This window comes from Sapajus apella, unplaced genomic scaffold, assembly GCF_009761245.1.
Source record: "Sapajus apella isolate SASKATOON/1434 unplaced genomic scaffold, GSC_monkey_1.0 scaffold20, whole genome shotgun sequence".
In the NCBI taxonomy this organism is placed as follows: domain Eukaryota; kingdom Metazoa; phylum Chordata; class Mammalia; order Primates; family Cebidae; genus Sapajus; species Sapajus apella.
Genome location: NW_022436960.1, coordinates 9,585,058 through 9,601,128, shown reverse-complemented (window position 1 = coordinate 9,601,128; position 16,071 = coordinate 9,585,058). Strand labels below are relative to the sequence as shown.

The following is a 16,071-nucleotide window of genomic DNA, read 5'->3' as shown; positions in this document are numbered from 1 at the left end:
CACACCCTCCGAGCACCTGCCTCATGCTAGGCAGTGGGCTGATGACCCTATACACAAACCTCCCCCCATTCTGCCTGGAAACAGCAAGGAAGGAGCCATCATCCCCACTAGCAGATCAGGAAACTGAGGCTTGGACTGCCTAGCTCACCTGCCTACACTCAGGTTCCTATGAAATGTCCAGAATGGGCAAATCCATGGAGGCAGGTAGAAGATCAGTGGCTGCAGGAGATGGTAGGTCTGGGTTTCTTTTAGGGGTGATGAACGTGATCTGAAGTTACATGGTGCTGACGGTTGCAAACATTGTGAATACACTAAAGACCCTTTACACTGTATGTTTTTAAATAGTCAAAATGGTGAATTCTACCTTGTATGAATTTTACCTCAACAAAAACATCTTTTTTTTTGTGAGACAGACTCTTGCTCCGTTGCCCAGACTGGAGTGCAGTGGCGCAATCTCAGCTCAGCGCAACCTCTGCCTCCGCCTCCTAAGAGCTGGGACTACAGGCGCACGCCACCATGCCCGGCTAATTTTTTAGTAGAGCATTTTTAGTATTTTTAGCAGAGACGAGGTTTCACCATATTGGCCAGGCTGGTCTCGAACTCCTGACCTCATCATTCACTCACCTCAGCCTAACATCTTTTTTAAAAAGCACCTTGGAAGTATATGCCAGGCCTGGATGCAGCCTCTTGAGGAGACACGTTTCCCTTTTTCCACCTCAGTGTTAAGTCCAGATTCCACATAAAACGTGGAATTCCTGGAGGGCAGGACTGAGTTTGGCCTAAGCCCTGCAAACATCCTAGTGCCAGTGGTGGCAGCAGGGGGGCTGTGGAGAAGGCGCATTGTCCTCTCCACCTCTCTGCCCAGCCTTTTGAGTCCAAGTTCCATCACACCTCACCTGTTCCTACTTTGACACAGGTCGCTTTGTGCCACTGGTTTTAGCCAAAGGTCTCAACCTCGATATACCTGAGCAGCTTTAAACTCCCCTCTAGGGTGGGCCTGGGTATCAGGTATTCTAAAGCCCCCAGGTATTGCCAACATGCAACCATGGCTCAGGTGTCCACCAGGAGGCAGGGCTCCAAGGGCAGGGCTCCAAGGGCAGGGCTGCACTGAACCCACCTTCGTAGCCCCAGAACCTGTCATGGCACAACCTTGGTAAATGTTCAATAAATCAGTAGGTAAAGGTTTGTTGAGTAAATTAAAATATGTATAAACTTGCAAGCTTTGATTATTTGCTGGACACAAATAAATAAACAGAAGGCTGAAACAATTCCATTTAGGGGAGAGGAAAATTCAGTGCTTAAAAATGATATGATCACTTTTTTGCATTTGAGATGAAGTCTCACTCTGTCACCCAGGCTGGAGTGCAGTGGTGCAATCTCGGCTCACTGCAACCTCCATCTCCAGGGTTCAAGTGATTCTCCTGCCTCAGACTCCCAAGTAGCTGGGATTACAGGCGTGCACCACCATAACCAGCTAAAGATCACTTTTTTAAAAGGCCAGCGATTCTAGAGGCTCTTATGGATCTCAGACTTGTCTGGAGACAGGAGTCATGTTCATACCTGCATTGTGCTTTGTACAGAGGGGAATGCAAGGCAGAGTCAGCCCATTTTATGGATGAGGGAGCTGAGCCAGTTTGGATAAGAAGTTTGCTCAAGCAAGGGTTATGTAGTGATGAGAGATCTCATTTACTGTGAGTGGACACCGTTCCAGGGCTGGGCCAGGCCCTCCCATGTCTGATTGGGACAACCCGCTTTGGTGGACAGGAAAACAAAGTACAGAGAAGCTCAGCGACCAGCACACATCTGGAAAGAGCAAGAGCCTGGCCTAGCCTCCAGGCCTTCCTGCTCACAGACCAGGCAAGCGGATCACAGGGCGCAAACCCTGCTCTGGCAAAAGACGAGCATCCCACACCCCGAGGCCTGAATCAATGGCAACAGTGAGCTGGGCACAAACCCAGCCCTTGAAGTAGGAGACATTCAAAGTGACATGGCCCGTGTTTGATGCCCACAGTCCCTTGTCACAGGCTCACACTGTGTCCAGCCAAGGGCTAGGGCAGCAGCATTCATGAGGTTTCATAAGGAGCCTGTCGCCTGCAGGGAAGGCGGGTCATGAGGACTGGCTTCACCTGCTGTGCCTGTTGCTCAGCTTTGTGGCTCACAAGGCCTGGACTTCCTCTTTTGTTTGTTGGAAACTCATCACAACTTGGAGGAAAATCCGGTTTGCACCAGCAGTAGAGACTTCATTTTATGGTGATGAAGCCTAGTTAAACCGTGGATTCATGCGAATATCCCAGAGCCTGGGTCCTTCCAATGGCAGCAGCTAACACCTTGGTGGTGGTGGGGCGAGGGGCGGGGATGGAGCCACCACCTTCCCGGCACCACCTGAGTCCGCTTCATCATCCCATTCATGAGATCACAGACGTCAAGAGGACCAAGGAGAAGGAGTGCCGAGTGACATCTGGTGGCTTCTTCCACACAGTCATTCCTTAAAATCTAGCAGCATTCTTGCTTTGGCTCTCCCGCTACAACTCAGACATCACTGAGTTCCTACTGCAGAATGATCTTAACTCAGACCAGGGTGTCACACCTCCACCTGCTTCCACCTGGGGTCCAGCCCACCACCAGCATCTCTCCCTGCACCAGCACTCGCCTGGCCATGGCAACAGCCTCCTCACTGGGCTCCCAACCTCCACTCTTCCCCTTTCTTCCATTTTCCAGAGCCAGTCTCTGTAAAGTACACGTGAAGGCGGGCCACGCCCCCTACTCAAAACCCGCTGGCTTCTGGCTGCACTTCAGATAAAATCCAAACTCCTTCTCTAGCCTCCACGGCCCTGTGGACTCTGGGAACTGCCTCCCTGTGGGCTCACCTCCTGTGGTCTTCCCTTGCAGCAGGCAGCAGCCACGCTGGCCCTTCACACACCCCGAGTGCTTCTCCACACGAGGACCTTGCAATGCTCTTCCCTCTGATGAGAACACTCTTCCCCCAGATCTCCCTCCACCAGCTCCTCCCTTTCGGTTAGCTCTCAGCTTACATGCCAGCTCCTGTCCACATAACCTAGGTGGCCACGCAGTTACCCCTATCAAATCGCATGATTTTCTCTATCTTTGTAGCATTTATCTTCCATTTTTCCTGCAATGTTTTTGTTTTGCTTATTTCCTATACCACCACCCCGTGCCCCCTCCCGTGTATACACAGAGCAATCAATCTACAAGCTCTGTGACTGCAGGGCCCTTCCGTCCTGTCCACCACTCTATTCCCAGAACCTAGTACCTAGTGCCTGGCATATAGTAGATATTCAAAAATATCTGTAAGATAAGTGAATCAGTAGCTACTGAGGACTCATGATGTGCCAGGCATGTGCTAAAGGTCTGGGGCTATCACTGAGGACCCAGCAGACACTGGACAAGTGTGTGCATCCAACAAAAGATCAAGCATTGGTCAAGTTATTAGTTACATGTTTAAAAGGTGGAATAACTGCTACAAAGGAAAATGAAAAATTCAAAGAGTGTGTGCATGTATGTGTGTGTGTGCATGTATGTGTGTGTGTGCATGTCGAGGCAGGTAGTATGTAAATGTAAGCAAATCCTCTGACACTCCTCCATCAGGGGTGGTGTCTAATTCCCCACTGTTTGAATATGAGCCAGCCGTGGTTGCTTGATTCTAAAAAACAGAATGTAGTGGACGTAATGCTGGGTGACTTCCTCAACTGCATCATCAAAAGGGAGACAGCTCCCATCAGCCTCTCAACCTTGAAATGCAGCCAGCATGTTGTAAGGAAACCCAGTTCATAAGGCGGCATCACATGGAGATGTTCAAGTGAACAGCTCCAGCTCCGGACCCAGCCAGCAGCCATCATCGACCACCAGACACGACAGAGGAAGCCTTCAAGGTGGCCCCAGCCCTGGCTAACAGACTACGGTTGCATGAAAGACCCCAAGCAAGAACCTCCAGGTAGAGCCAGTCAACTCCTGTAGCAGCGAGACAAAGAAAATACATTGGTGTTGTGGCTTTTGGAGTAGTTTGCTCTGCAGCCATAAATGACCAGAACAGGGACTAGTGTGAAAGTCAGGGAAGGTCTTCCTGAAGAAAGAACGGGAATCTGAGCTGAGATCAGTAGGAGTTAAGGCTCTACTTCAAGGGAGAGGTTGGCGGACAGAAGGACTGTATGTGCAAAGGCTTCAAGACGGGAAAGAGTGAGGCCCAGGGAAGAAAAGGAAAGGAGGTCTCTGAAGCTGCCTCTCAGCAGTGAGGGGAGAGTTAGGCAGGGGCCACAGCAGGAACTAATCAGATAGCCTTGAATAACCTCCCTTCCTTTCCAGCTGGGCAGCCTGGAATAAGTGACTCACCCTCTCTGAACCTCTGAGCTCCTCATAAAAATTGCCAATAATACCACCTATTACAAAGAAGGGTTTGAGGATGAAATGAGATGAGGAGAGCAGAGCTTCTCTCCAACAGTCCCGGGGACTAAGTACTGGTTTCTTTCTAGTGTCCTGGGTGAGTGAAAAGGAAGCATCTTCAAACTTCCTCCGTCCAGCATGTCTCTTTCTCTGTTGAAACTTGCCCTTTGACACAGAGGAACCAGGTGACCCTATTCCTGGCTCCACCACTGTTGTGTGACCTTTGAGGAGTCACTTAACCTCCTTCCGGTTTTTCCAAGAACAAAATAAATGCCCCAGTAAAATCTCTATGAGCGCTTTGAACTCCTTCAAGACAGGCGCTATGGAAATGCAGGCTCACGCCTCTGTTCTGCCACAGCTATTTTTGGCCCCATCAGCCTTGGAAGCAGGTCTCACAGAGGGGGTGTATGTGCTTTGCTTGAGGGCTGATACACATCTCCTTCCATGGCCTCCGCCATCTGATTCACAGGCGGGGACGGGTGGGCCATGGCTGACATTTACAAAGCAAGCCCAGGTCCTGGGCTCTGGCAGCTGCTGAAGGCTTTTTGTTCAGGCCACAAGCAGGCCTCTGCCTCTGCCAGGGTTCATTCACTCCTACCCACACCTCCCAGAAATACTTCCCCAGGGGCACCTGACACAGGACCGCACACCTGGCAAGGGCTGCCCCGGAAGAGACACAGGTGGGACTCTCGGGAAACCTTTATCCTGTTGAAGATCCAGGAGAGTTTACGCCTCCTTTGAGAGCCCATCTCATCCTCAGGGTGTCAAATCTGATGATCCTATCACAGCAGAGAGATGCCGGCACCCTGCTGAAGCCACTCCCAATCTGAAGGTTAGTAACCTATTCTTGTGTCTACTGTTTGCATTAGAATTACTTATGAGCTCCCATTTATTGCATTATAACTGCACTCCAGGCTCTGTGCTGTGTTAGTTTTATGGCCTCAAATGCTCCCCACCACCCATGTGCAGCAGGTGGGGTTGTTAACCCTATTCCACAGATTTGCAAATTGAGGCTCCAAGCAGTTAAAGATTCCTTGCCCAAATCACTTAGCTAATGAACGAGGGTTGGACCCCAGGTCTAGAGAGCAGGAAGCCAGGCTCTGAGCCACCATGCTATAACACCACCTTTAAGTTTCTGCCCAGGATGGCCTGGTTAATATCTAATCACGACAATTCCTCTGCAGGTAGGAATCACATGAGAAAATGGAGGCTCTGAGAGGATGTGACAGGGCCAGGGTCTGCGCTAGGAGTGAAAGGGCTGGGCTGACCCCAGAGCCCCTTCCTGGGACTGTCATTCTCCAGGGCACAGGTTCTCAAAATGTGTTCCCACGACCGACACGCCAGCATCACCTGAGAATGTAACTGAACTGCAGGTCCTCGGGCCCCACCCCAGACCTGCTGAGTCAGGAATTCTGGGGATGCGCCCCAGTGATCTGTTACTAAAGGAGCTCTCCAGGCGCTTCTGATACGAGTTCAAGTTGGAGAACCCCTGGTCGAATGCCCAGATTCAAAGTGAGCACTGCGGGCAGAGCCTGAAAAGCCTAAGAGCAGAAAGTGGAGATGCTGCTCCAGAACCCTCTGGAGGGTCTGCTTCACCAGAACCCTCCCCACGCTCTTTCTCCATGGCAGGCAGGGCTCAGGGTAGGGCTACTGGGAGCAGAGCAGAGAGCTGGGCCCACCACAGAGGAACAGGAGGCCAAGCTGCCCCGCCAGCAATGAGGCCAGGGGAGGGAGGTCTGGGCTCTCAAAAGATTCATGGTTGCCAGGCGCTGTGGCTCACACCTGTAATCCCAGCACTTTGGGAGGCCGAGGCAGGGGGATCACCTGAGGTCAGGAGTTTGAGACCAGCCTGGCCAACATGATGAAATCCTGTCTGTACTAAAAATACAAAAATTAGCCAGTTATGGTGGCTCACACCTGTAATCCCAGCTACTCGGGAGGCTGAGGCAGGAGAATCACTTGAACCCAGGAGGCAGAGGTCGCAGTGAGTGAGGTAGCACCACTGTACTTCAGCCTGGGTGACAGAGCGAGACTCCGTCTCAAAAAAAGAAAAAAAAATGCATGGCAAAATAGAACAAAACCAACACCCCCAAATAAACATAACAAAAAACCACTTGAAAATCCACTGCTGCCTTTGCCAGAAGAGGAGTAGTCTGGCAGCAGGGTGACCTGCTATAAACCCGCTGTTGCAGTTTGTCCAGGACTGAGGGACTTCCTGGGGCATGGGACTTTCAGGGCTAAAACCTAGAGAGGCCTGGGCCAGCCAGGACAAGCAGGTCACCCCGAGGGGTGGGGCAGCAGCAGGTGCTGTCTGGATGAAGAGCAAGGCCTGCCTGGCCATGTGAAGGATGCCCTGCGAAGGTTCCTGGTCATTACTTATAGTGGGGACTTCACAGGTCTGCACGAATAGGTGTTTCTCTCTCCCCTCTTTCTCCCTTTATCCCAGGATATACACCAAAGTTCAACATGCCTGTGGATCAATGTCACCTCAGCAGGGGGCCTCCTGCCTGATACTTGGGCTGTGAATTCTGGGTCTCTGCTTTGGCCCCTTCCTCTCCTTCGTGGCCTGTCCAGCCTCCCCCTGCTCCCACCTGTCCCATTCTACCTGTGACAATTCCTCAGCAGGTAGGAATCATGAGAAAACTGAGGCTCTGAGAGGAAGTGACAGGGCCCAGGTCTGCGCTAGGAGTGAATAATTCTCTCCTGTCTTTCCGGAACCACCCTCCCTGCCCCTTTTGGAATTACGTGTCCCCTTCCCAATAGCACCTCTTTATTCCCCAAGTCTGGCTTGCACTCATAGGCTGCTCTTCCTCAGAACGCTTTCCACGGGATGATTACAGCAATGGATGCCTGTCTAGTTTTCAGAAGTAGTTTCAGGAACCCTCAAGTCAACCCTATGAGGTGGGTGTAGCCCATGAACCTATTTTATAGAGGAAGAAACGGAGGCTTAGGTTAACCGGCTCTAAAACCACGAAGAGGAAAGAGCAGGGCTAGCATGCTAACATAGGCTCAAGAAAGGCTCATGGAATCAGCCTCTTACGCCAAGTCCTTGGTCTTTCTTGACCTGGGCCCTGCTGATGTAGACAAGTCTGTGTGTGACTCTGTATTCCTCAGGGTGCCCAACACAGGGCTGGACATAGAACAGATGCCTGGCAGATGCTTGCCAGGTGAATGAGAGGCCTGTGTGAGTGGCAAGAAAGCAAAGGGTATCAGAGGAGCAAATGGGACAGGGACTAGCGCATGCCTGGAGCCAGTGAATCCAGAGAGATGGCAGGAAAGGACACTCCTATGAATACCTTCTGCAAATGACAGTCCACTGGCCCATGAACTCCACGAGGGCAGGAGCTGTCTGCTGCTCACTGCTGGCTCCCTGGCCCTGGCACCATGCCCCACACTTGGAGCTCAGTGCCTACCTGTTGAGAGTCTGCAAAGGCTCCATGGCATTGAAGCCCTGTGCCCTCTGGGAGACATGAACCCTTCCAGGGTTATACAGCAGGCACTTGTATTTTATGATGGGCAGAAGTTGTGAATGTGGCCGCAGCTCTGACATTCATTGGGCACTACTTGTGTGCAGGGTTCTGGGCTGAGCTCAAGGAGGACCAAGAGAATGAATAAATCACATTCTCTACCACTGGTCTAATCCACCTTACATGCCCTCCCCGCCTGGTAGCCATGATCTCATTTTTGGTTATAGCCTTTCCATCCAGATTTTCCTTTGGGAAAGAAACTTTCTCTCCCTGAACCCCTATCCACACATCCCAGCTCCAGGGGTAGTCACATGGCCCAGGCATGACCAACCAGCATATTCTATCCCAGAAGTCACCATACTGGCCCACGGGTGAGCACATGACCCAAGCTGGTCCAGTGAAAGTCAGCCTCAGGACTTCCTGTGGACCACTGGGAAAGAGAAGGTCTCTTCCTAGGGAGACTACTGACTATAAGGCTGATGGAATGCTGGAGCCTGGAGCTACAGGGACTGAGCCAGCCTGAGAGAAAAGGCAACCCGGGAGAAATCAGGAGAGAGCAACAGAGATGGAAATCCAATACCGTCATCATTTAGACCATGGATTTGGCAGCTCTGCTGCCTGCACATCCTGATACATGAGCCCACAAGCTGACATCTTTCTCCCTATTTTTTGTATTGCTTAAGCAACTTCAAAGTGTGTTTTTGCTACTTGAAACTGAGAAAGTCCTGCCATACAGAGCTCTCCTCTCCCAAGCAGCAGCTTGAGTCCCAAAACTCAACATGAGTTCTCTCCCCTCTGCTCCACCAAGCACTCTCCTCTGGCCTCCTCCCATCTCTGTAGCCGCCAACCTGGCTTCAGGCTCTCTTGGATGGCCTGGGGTCTGAATGATCTCAAGAGACCCCCAACTGACTCCAGCGTGCCTGCTCAACCCCAATCCATTCCAATCCAACCCACGCTGTCAAAACAGTTGATCTTTCTGAAACAGACAATATAGGCGCATGTCACTTCCCCACTTAACACCTTTGTAGGCTCATCACTGCCCAAAGCAGTTTCCTAAGGCATCAGGTCCACGTCCCTGCAGCTGTGAGGGCTGATTTTAGATGGTACATGAACCCAGCACTCAAACACACTGAAACCTATAGCAAGAAACTCAAGCTCCTTTTGATTCTCTCACAGACTTCACAATTACTTTACAGAGAAGGTCTCAGCGCTGTGCCGCCGTGGCTTTGGCATCTCTCTACCACTTGCTTCTCTCCCTCTGTAACAAACAGAGAGAAAGCCTCAAGCTCAGAACCTTCCAAAGAAGGCTGAAATTTTAAACCTGGGTTTGCTTCCATTGCATTTATTTTTATGGTCACCTTCTATTTATGCAAGTGGTACTGATTTCTCATTTACAGTAGTTTTATAAAGATAAGGAAATTAACTTGTATAAACACAAAAGTGAGTTTATTTAAGGGAAAAAATAAGGCAAATAAGAGACGGTACTTGGAGACCCGTGAATGCAGTTCATTGTTAGGCAAACAATGACCCATAGGATGAAATGCAATCCGCTCAGCCAGGCACATGAGGCCCTTCCGGGTCCTCCTCCTTGGCCACACTTTCAAGCCACTGAAGGGCTTGTGACTCCCAAGAAGACTCTCACAGAGCCATACTTCCAAGCCTCTGTCCACTCTGTTCCTTCTGCCTAGATGCCCTTTTCCCCCAACCTCCTTAGCAACCTGGGACAATCCCATTTATTCTTAAAGACTCCTGTCAGTGTTACTGTTTACTGGGCTAGTATTTTGCTTAACTACTCGGGAATTCCCGTGCACCTGGCAAACCATTTCCGTGTTCTCTCAGGCCCCTCTTTGTGGGTTGCTGACAGGATGACCTTCCCTGGGAGGGCTGAGATTCCAGAAGGCCAGGACAGTGCTCCTCCTGTCTGACACAGATGCTCAGGGAGCACAAGATAACCTGAAGGGATCCAGCTGGGGGATGTGGATCATCAAATACAAACCACTGGGAGACTATGTCCCCTGGGACCCAAAACGTGGGAGAGTGAGGAGTTCCAAAGGAAGGGAAGGGAGTGATGTCCAAGGGTAGGTGCCTGAGGCCGGGCCCCACAGTGCAGGCCCAGGGATTCTTTCTGGAGAGAGGAGGCCAGTGAGCATCCCGGGGCAGAAGGATCTGGCAGAGGCCTGGAACAGAGGGCCTGGCAGGCGTAGGTCCTCAACTGTAACTTGCATTTGAACCACCTCAGGACTTGTTATTGTGACAATTCCTAAGTCCCACCCCAAAAGCTCTGGGTCAGTCAGTTTGAAGTGGGCCCATGAAGTTGCATTTTAAAACAAATGCTTTGGGTTATGCTGAAGCAGGTCATTTGAGGGCCAGGCTGAGACGCACTGGGTCACAGGCTGTCAGGGAAGGATGGAGATATGCAGAGGCCTCACAGTCAAAATGCAGAAATTCACGTCAATTGCAAAGATCCTCTAGAACACAGACTGGATACCAAGAGGCTGGAAACGCAGCCTCCCAAAGAACAAGCTCTGTGCAAAGGTTGTTTAAAATACATCCCAAATAATTCCATGGAGATGTGTTTAATGAGATAGATGAGAACATGATCACGGACATCCTTCAGGCGGGAACTTGAAGGAGCCATGTGAAATACAGAGCCTCCTTTGGAGAGACCTTATCAAGTAGCAATTGTAAACAGGGAATTTTACCATGTAGAGGTCAGGGCTGAGGCCATTTCTGGCTAAAGAAATGCTCCTTTGTTTGAATGATCATGCAATCAAATTGTTCAGAGATGGAATTGTCCAAGGCAAACAAGTCAAAGAGAGGTTTTAGCAGAATTCGGTGCACACGGCTAAAAGGCATCTTGTAACTTTGCTCCCAGAGCGTTGACTTACCCTAACTGCCTCCTTAAATGTCAATTATAATAGAGAAACAGAACTGTGTGTTGAGGGAGGGGGGTTATTTAAGACCAGTCCCTAGCAGCTGCCCCCTTTAAAGATCTGGCCTTCGGAACAATCCAGACCAAGTCACTCATCAAATGGAGATTGACTTTTATCTGATTAACCGATGGAGAAACATCCTTTTCCATCCTGCAGGAGCATTCTGTGGGAACGGCATTTTGCAGACTGCAGGGAAAAGTTGGGCCTTGGCTTCCCTCCTGCTTGGCCAGTGGAAAATTACAAAGGAGGCAGGGCTGCCCTCGGCCATGCTCACTGGATCTTCGTGGGCCCAGGAAAACACAAAGAGAAACCCAAAAATGGAGTAAGCCATTACCTACCTGGGGCGGAGAGGAGTCTGGGAGGCGGTGGGGGCGGGGGCGGTGGGGGCAGCGGGGGAGGGGGCCGGCACTGGCAGACGTGTCGGCAGCTGTCAGTCACCTTGGAGCAGGACTTCTGGGGCTCACCGTGTGTCACCTGTGGACATGGGCACACATACCCAAGAGAGGGAGAAGACAGTAAGGCAACTAGAAGCTGAAACGAGCCCAGGCCACCCTGTCCCCTGCCAGGCTGGGACTTGGGATTCCTCTCCAAGACAAAGGTAGGAAGAATCAACAGAAGTTGGATTGATTCAAAGGGGACAGTGCTGTTGGGTGCTAGCCTGGCTGGTTTGGAGACCAAGGTTTTTTTCCTAGCTCTGCCAGGGACCAGCTATGGGACCCTGGGCCGGTGACCTGGATATGAATGAGAAGTAGACAAGAGCTGGAAGGTTGACTGGTAGAATTTCTCCATGATACAAATGAGTAAACTGAGGCCCAGGCAGAAGTAGCTGCCCAAGAGTCTCACACTTGGAGAATAAGACCCTTTATGTCCTCTGTACTCTAAGCCCAGCCACTTCTCCTGTCTTCCTTGCTACAGCCCAAGGCCAAGCCCTGGCCTTCTCTCCAGCCCTCACTCCTGTTGGCCTTTTTGTGTCTACTCTGGGGCAAGGCTCCCCACTCTTGGGGAGAAACCTCACCCCGTGAGGCCTCTGCTCCTGTGTCCCACGTGACCAAAGGGAGCAGAGCAACCTGCTTGATGCTCTCCACTCAGCGTCCTGGTGTTCTTGTGAGAAGGGCACCCCACTAAACCACCTGCATGCCCCCAGCAAGCCCCAGAGGCTGCCCAACCCCTCGTGAGTTCATGTGGCCTACGAGGTCTGCAAGGGACAATCCCTGACAACCTCTCTCCCCATCTCTCTGCCCTCATTCTCTCCTTTCAGTTCCGGGCCCCTGACCTCTGCTATTGCTGCTCCAGTGGTGGTAATGTTCTCCCATCCGTACCCCTGCTGCGCCCTGACTCAGCTTGGCGTGTCTCTGACCTCTTTATCCAGCCGGATTCTTTTGTATGGGCTGTGCTGGCACCAGGTTCCTCTCTAGGGGCAGAAATCTCATTTGGATGTTACCTGGTTCACACGTATCTTCGCCATGGCATTGTGAGCTCACTGAGGGCAGAGCACGCCTTTTTCCTTCTCTGTCACTATCATAAATCAGCATTTAAGGGAATGCCCACCAATTTGATAAGTCTTTGGTGAATGAATGAATGAATATGAAAAACTGGGCCAGAAGCCACGCCTTTTGAACCCTGGCCTGTGTTTTTCCAGTACCAGTCTCAGCTTCCTCATCTGTAAACGAGGAAGGGTAGCCAGAGTGAGCAGTGCTCCACCAGCCCTGGATGTACAGTGGAAGCTCCCTGGTGGTTTTAAAAAATACTCATGCCTGAGCCTCACCCACACGGATTAAATCAGAATTTTGCAGGTGGAGCTGGGCCTGGGGATTTTGCTTAAGCTTCCCAGGTTAAACTTCTTATGCAGAGCCAGCATGGGAACTGGGTGGATGGATTCGACCGACTGCCAGTGTCCCTGGCTCTACAGAGTGCCATAAATCCACGAGTCTGATGTTTCATGCCTGTCCCAGGGAACAAGCTGGTTTAAAAGCATGAAGAGTTGCCAGTCACCCTCCACCTCCCCGATGGCCACGGTTAATTTCTGTATCATCTCTGAGCCACTAGAAACCAGAGCTCTACTTTCCCTGCCACTAGCCTTGTGTGGCCTGCCTCAGAATGCTGATCCAGCCCCTCTGTCGCGTGGCTGGGAGAGCCCCTGGGGCTGGGCGGCTCCCATCGCACCTGGGAAGATGTGAATAAGTAATGCGGGTAATATCAGCTGGGGTGGCAGCAGGAAGTGCGCTGATGCTGATTTACAGCCCTGGCTTAATGTCCACGAGGCTAAGAGGCTCCTGCTCATCACCTTTTAATGTTATTAAAGGGCCACTGACTGCATTTCAAACCCTGGAAAGCAATCTTCTCTCCCACTGGGAAGAGCATACCGTCAGATCGTGGCCTCTGCTCAATTATTTTACAGAAACGATTAACTCCTTACATGTCAGTGGGAAATCCACCGGCTTCTAGACCAGTGCCATTGTTAGACGTCCCGTCATCGAGCCTGTGCGCCTCTAGATTCTGACCTTCTGAGACCCTGGGGTTTGCTAGAAAGCTTCATTCTCCTAACAGCTGGCCTCTGAGACCACGTCTCCAATGCACTCTACCAAGTGTGTGAACTTCAAGCAATACCGTTGCCAGTGCAATTATTTTCTCACTCTCCAAGGTGCAATTTATGAGAGAGAGTTCAAGAAGAGCACGTTTGTTTAACCTGGCCCGACACAATGACCTATTTTTGTGAGAGGATATGAAGGCACAGATGTATAAGAGTGTTTAATGTGATGAAGTTCTAGGCAGAAAAATCGGGGCCAAATTTCAAGGCTGCAGGAAGAGTGAAGGAGCACACAGCATTTAAAAAATTGATAGCTCGGCCGGGCGCGGTGGCTCACGCCTGTAATCCCAGCACTTTGGGAAGCTGAGGCAATCGGATCACTAGGTCAAGAGATTGAGACCTGGCCAACATGGTGAAACCCTGTCTCTACTAAAAATGCAAAAATTAGCTGGGTGTGGTAGCATGTGCATGTAGTCCCAGCTACTCGGGAGGCTGAGGCAGAAGAATTGCTTGAACCCGGGAGGCGAAGGTTGCAGTGAGCTGAGATCGCGCCACTGCACTCCAGCCTGGACACCGAGCAAGACTCCATCCTAAAAATAAATAAATAAATAAATAGATAGCTCTCGCCTGTAATCCCAGCACTTTGGGAGGCTGAGGCGGGTGGATCATCTGAGGTCAGGAGTTCGAGACCAGCCTGGCCAAACTGGTGAAACCCTGTCTCTACTAAAAAAAACAAAACAAAAATTAGCCAGGTGTGGTGATGCGCACCTGTAGTCCCATCTACTCAGGAGGCTGAGGAAAGAGAATCACTTGAACCCAAAGGTCAAGGCTGCAGGGAATCAAGATCATGCTACCACACTACAGTCTGGGTGACAGAGGGAGACTCCAGTCTCTAAATAAATAAGTAAACAAATAAAATTGATAGCTCTGGCTAGGTGCGGCGGCTCACAAGTATAGCGCCACCACTTTGGGAGTCTGAGGTGGGCAGATTGTTTGAGCCCAGGGGTTCAATATCAGTCTGGGCAATAGAGTAAGCCCTCATCTCCACAATTTTTTTTTGATTAGCTGGGCATGTAGGCACACACCTATAGACCCAGCTACTCCACAGACTGAGGTGGGTGGACTGCTTGAGCCCAGGAGGTTGAGGCTGCAGTGAGCTATTGCAGCCCACTACCCTCCAGTCTGGGCAACAGAGAGAGACCCTTCTTCAAAAAAAAAAAAAAAAAAAAGGAATGGTTCTCAGTCTGTTGTGTAAAGGCCTCTCTGAAACATGAGCAGGCACAATTGCTTAGTCAACTGCTCTCACTAAAGCATCAAGTCTGGTCCATCCTTATGCCTGAGGGCTGGGTCCTCACTGCAGTGTCCTGATAGTTTGGTTCAGTCCAAGCCTGTGGCATCTGAGCCTGCCTCGACTCTGGGTTACTTGGACCCCATATCCACTTGCCAACTTCTCTCCATCTTTCAAACCCATCTCTTGAACAGCCTTCTTGGGTGTTCATGCAAGAACTGGACTGAGATTTTTTTTTCTCTCTCTCTCTTTTTTTTTTTTTTTGAGGCAGGGTTTCACTATGTTGACCAGACTGGTCTCAAATTCCTGGGCTCAAGCAATACTTCTTCTTGGGCAAAGCCATCCTAAACCCTCCCCCACCCCAAATTAGACTCACCTGCTCAGTGCTGCTGCTTAATTCTGCAAACCCTCTGTTTGGGGCAATTCCTTGCTGTTTTGTATTGCCTGTCTCTCTACACTAAGTTGTGTCTTAGGGTGGGCAGATAGATGGATACTTTATTAATCCTGAACAATCATGACTTTCTGAGTCCTACTATGTGTCCCTCGTGGGTTCATGCTCCCATTTCTCCCTGGGCGTAACTGGGAGAGGTAAGTGATACTATCCACTCTTAACAGGCGGCCCACAGGCTCAGCAAAGCTAAATGATGCACCAAAATTGCCCAGGGCCCAGCGTTCCGTCAGTGCTCAGTGAAAAGGTACACTGCCCACCAGTGGAGACACGTGGATCTGTCCCATTCCACAGTGCTGGTTCCACCTGGGGGTTCTGTTGATTGGCAGTGTTGTATTTAGACTAATAGAGAGGAAGCCTCGGGTGTCCCCAGCTTGTCTCAGCACCTGGCGCGGTTGGTTTCTATCTTGGGGAATTTCAAAAGGAGAAAGAACTTGCCCCCTGAAATAAGCTGCTCTTAGTTGGACTTTGTTAAGAAAGAGCAGAGGCCCAGAAAGTTCAGTGACTTGCCTGAAGCCAACAGAACGCAGGCTGGTATCGGTTCTTCCTGGGACCACTTATTCCAGTTTCACCATCACCTGCCTTCCAGGCCCTGCTCTGCAGTGCCCTCCTGCAGCCAGAATCCTATAAATGCTGTGGCTTTGAGAGTGGGCTGAGCCACAAGTATGTCCTGGAGTCTCCTGGATTTGGTGCCTGGAGCAGGGGTCTGAGGCACACAGTGCTTCCCAGCATCAGCTCCCTCTTCTCCAATCACCATCCTACTCCTGGGCAATCGGTGCAGTTTTGGAGCCAGCGGACGTTGCCTCCTAAACCATCCTTGAATCCATCTACTCCTCGCCGTTTCCTCTGCTGCCACCTGAACCAGGCCACCAGGTCTCCAGTGGGCAGCACCTGCCTCTCTCTATTTGCCAGATAAAATATAAGACACCCTATGACATTTGAATTTCAGATAAACCACAAATACTTTTAAAGTATATCCTCAATATTATATGGGAGATATGTTAAAAAAA

At 50.7% G+C, this 16,071-nt stretch overlaps 1 protein-coding gene across 2 annotated transcripts in view; it reads right to left on the bottom strand.

Moving 5' to 3' along the window:
• Positions 1-16,071, bottom strand: part of PRIMA1 (proline rich membrane anchor 1) — a 67,244-nt gene that overhangs the window by 46,641 nt on the left and 4,532 nt on the right. For both annotated transcript variants that reach the window (XR_004271726.1, XM_032287550.1), the window contains exon 3: positions 11,137-11,272. Coding sequence is in view for 1 of the 2 variants with exons in the window: in XM_032287550.1 (XP_032143441.1) it covers positions 11,137-11,272 (136 nt within the window). In the remaining variant the exon portion in view is untranslated. The remainder of the gene's footprint in view (positions 1-11,136; positions 11,273-16,071) is intronic.